The 2,688-nt window shown below is 30.8% G+C and overlaps 1 protein-coding gene across 1 annotated transcript; it reads left to right on the top strand.

The window, feature by feature from the left end:
* Positions 1–318: 318 nt before the first annotated feature.
* Positions 319–2,323, top strand: Phum_PHUM360540 (uncharacterized protein; the record flags this gene model as incomplete). The annotated part of the gene is made up of 3 exons (XM_002427987.1): positions 319–1,192; positions 1,673–1,807; positions 2,295–2,323. The coding sequence occupies 3 exons, from the start codon at positions 319–321 to the stop codon at positions 2,321–2,323; spliced, it is 1,038 nt and encodes a 345-aa protein (XP_002428032.1).
* Positions 2,324–2,688: the final 365 nt, after the last annotated feature.

Below are 2,688 nucleotides of genomic sequence, written 5' to 3'. Positions count from 1 at the left end.
AATAAATTGAATTTTCCGATGGAGTATGGAGGGGGGAGGGAGGCAGGGGAGGAAATTCGGTATCATTTGAATTTTAAACTTCCCGGGAAAAACGTCGAATAAAAAATTTTTTTTTTTCGCACGCGCGCTCGTAAATTAAATTTAAATGATTGAAAAAATCTTCAGGTACAAAATCGTCGCTATTATTATTATTTTAATTATTATTATTTGTGGTTTTCGTAGTGAAAAATTAAAAAAAAAAAAGTGGGAAAGAAAGAAAAACGTTTGATGACGAATATTAAATAAATGCGATGCGGATAATAATTAAAAAACTTTGTTATGGCTTTGAACAGGCCGTATAAAGACGGGGAAAATGATGGAAAAGTCGAGACAGCAAACGAAAAAGATAAAATCGATGGATTGATTCGGATAAGCGGTGAAAGAGACGAGAAAAAAAAAATGTGCTACGAAGATGATGACAAAGAACAGAATAAAAAGAAATGCAAAAATAATAATAAGGAGAAGGAAGAAGTCAAATCGAAAGAAAGTCCGAATAAAAATGATAATAAAACGTCGACGGAAAAGGAAATGATGAAAGAAAAAAAAAATGATGATGATGAAGAAAAACGTGAACATTTTCCATGCGTTAATGTCAATGATGAGGATTATTATGACGATAATAACGTCTTTGTCGAGAGTAGCGACGCTTGTGGCGGAAATTTAAACGAAGAAAAGGAAATACGCCATGTTGAAAATGTCAAAAAACGTAATGAAAAAGATGAAATGAAAATTATAACCGGTCAAAAACATTTTTATACACAAAAACAAATCGATTCGTTTACCGTTAGAGTATTAGCCATAGAAAAAACATTAGAAAATAGTGAAAATCGAGTCGAACAATTGTCGAAAACAAACATAACGACGACGACAACAACAACAACCGGAGCAACAACAACAATCGATAAAGATCATTTAACACATCAACGTCAATATTTAACATCGGAAGTAACGAGAGCGAGATCTCCATCAATGCCTAACACATTAATGTTGGGCGTACCTAAAGATGGTGACGATCGAGAAAGTTCTTTCGATGATACGTCATCATGTGGTTCATCGAGATACGGTTTGGGTCCTTTGCTAGAAGTTAAAAGACCTCATTGCACTCTCAATTGCGAATATTGTAAAGTTGTTTTGGAAGAAAGGTTTAAGCACAGTAAGTAAAAGAAAGAAAGACAAACAAACGACACTCGATAAACGGTTTTTTTTTACCTGGGGGAGGAGGGAAAGGGGTAGAGGGGTGGATAAAGAAAAAGATGAGGAGATATGATGCGAGGGAAAGAGGTGAGGGCGGGAAGGAATAAAGGAAGGAAGGGTAAAAATTTTCCCAATTATTTTTTTTTTTAACATCATTAAAAGTTTATAAAAATTATTTTAATTGATTTTTCCGACGTTTGAGTTGTTGTACGTGTTTAAAAAAAAAAATAACTCTTTCTGCTTCCACGCAGTATTACTATTTTTTAAAAATTTTCATCTTACAAAGTTTTTATTATTATTATTATTATTTTTTCTTTTTCTTCCAACGTTTCTCGTTTATTTAAAATTTTAATTAATCATTATTATTTTGTTTAAAATATCTAGTTACACGTCTTTTAATAATAAGTTATTATCATGAATTTTTTTTCTTAAATTTTAGAAATCGTTGAAAACGTCAAAAATGGTCAAAAACCAAGTTTTCGGCCGATCGTCGATGATTTATACAGAGATGATCCAAGCTCAAAAGACGTCGTGGCACTAATGAAAAAATGTTGGGGAGAAGATCCCGCGGATCGTCCTGATTTTTCCGCACTTAAAAATCACATAAATAAATTAAACAAGTAAGTTTATTTATTATTATTTTTATTATTTACTTTGTCATCGTGACTGTGATGTCATTTCGATTATGACGTAATCAAAACACATTTTCCCCGTTTTTTTTTTTCGTGTAATTAATATTTTCGGATTAAATAAACGTCGAAGGTTAAACATGAAATCAAGTTACACGTCGTTCGTCGTCATTTAAAAAAAAAAAAACAATCAATGACATTTTCTTTGTGTTACCTTAACGAACGTTCACGTTTTTCTTTTTTATTGAAAAATATGTCTTGTGCCACGTTAATTTAAAAAATTTTTTTTTATTTCCCTCTCCCCCGCCTGCCCGTAGCCCGCTTTCTCTCGGTTTATCATAAAGAAAGTAAATTCATTCATTCATTCATTCATTTATTTTCCGTTGTCTTAAAGGGATAAAATAATAAACGAATAAAAATAAAAGATGGAAGATTCGGGATTTAAAGTGGAAGAAGAATAATAATAAAGGGGATATGATGGAGGGGAGGGGAGGGGGGAAACGGTTAGAAAATTAATTTTTACATTTAACATTTTTTTTGTACGGGAAAAAAAAAAAAATTACACAAAGAAAATGAAAAGGCTTCGGGCTGTCAAATTGTAGCAAATCGTTTTTTTTTTGTTTTTCTTTTTTTCTTCTTTTTTTTATTTGTATCCTTTTTTATTTTCTCCTCTTTTGTTTTTCTTTTTTTTACTCTATTTGCTAAAAAATAAAAAAAAATAATAATAGTAATAATAATAATAATAATAATAATATTAATAATCAACAACAATACTTTCGTAAGAAATGTTTCGTCGAGTTCGTAATGGAATTTTCTCTCCTTTTCT

Source organism: Pediculus humanus, genomic scaffold, assembly GCF_000006295.1.
Source record: "Pediculus humanus corporis 1103172107775 genomic scaffold, whole genome shotgun sequence".
Lineage (NCBI taxonomy): Eukaryota > Metazoa > Arthropoda > Insecta > Psocodea > Pediculidae > Pediculus > Pediculus humanus.
The sequence above is the reverse complement of the archived record's forward strand: the minus strand, read 5'-3'. Positions and strand labels throughout refer to the sequence as shown.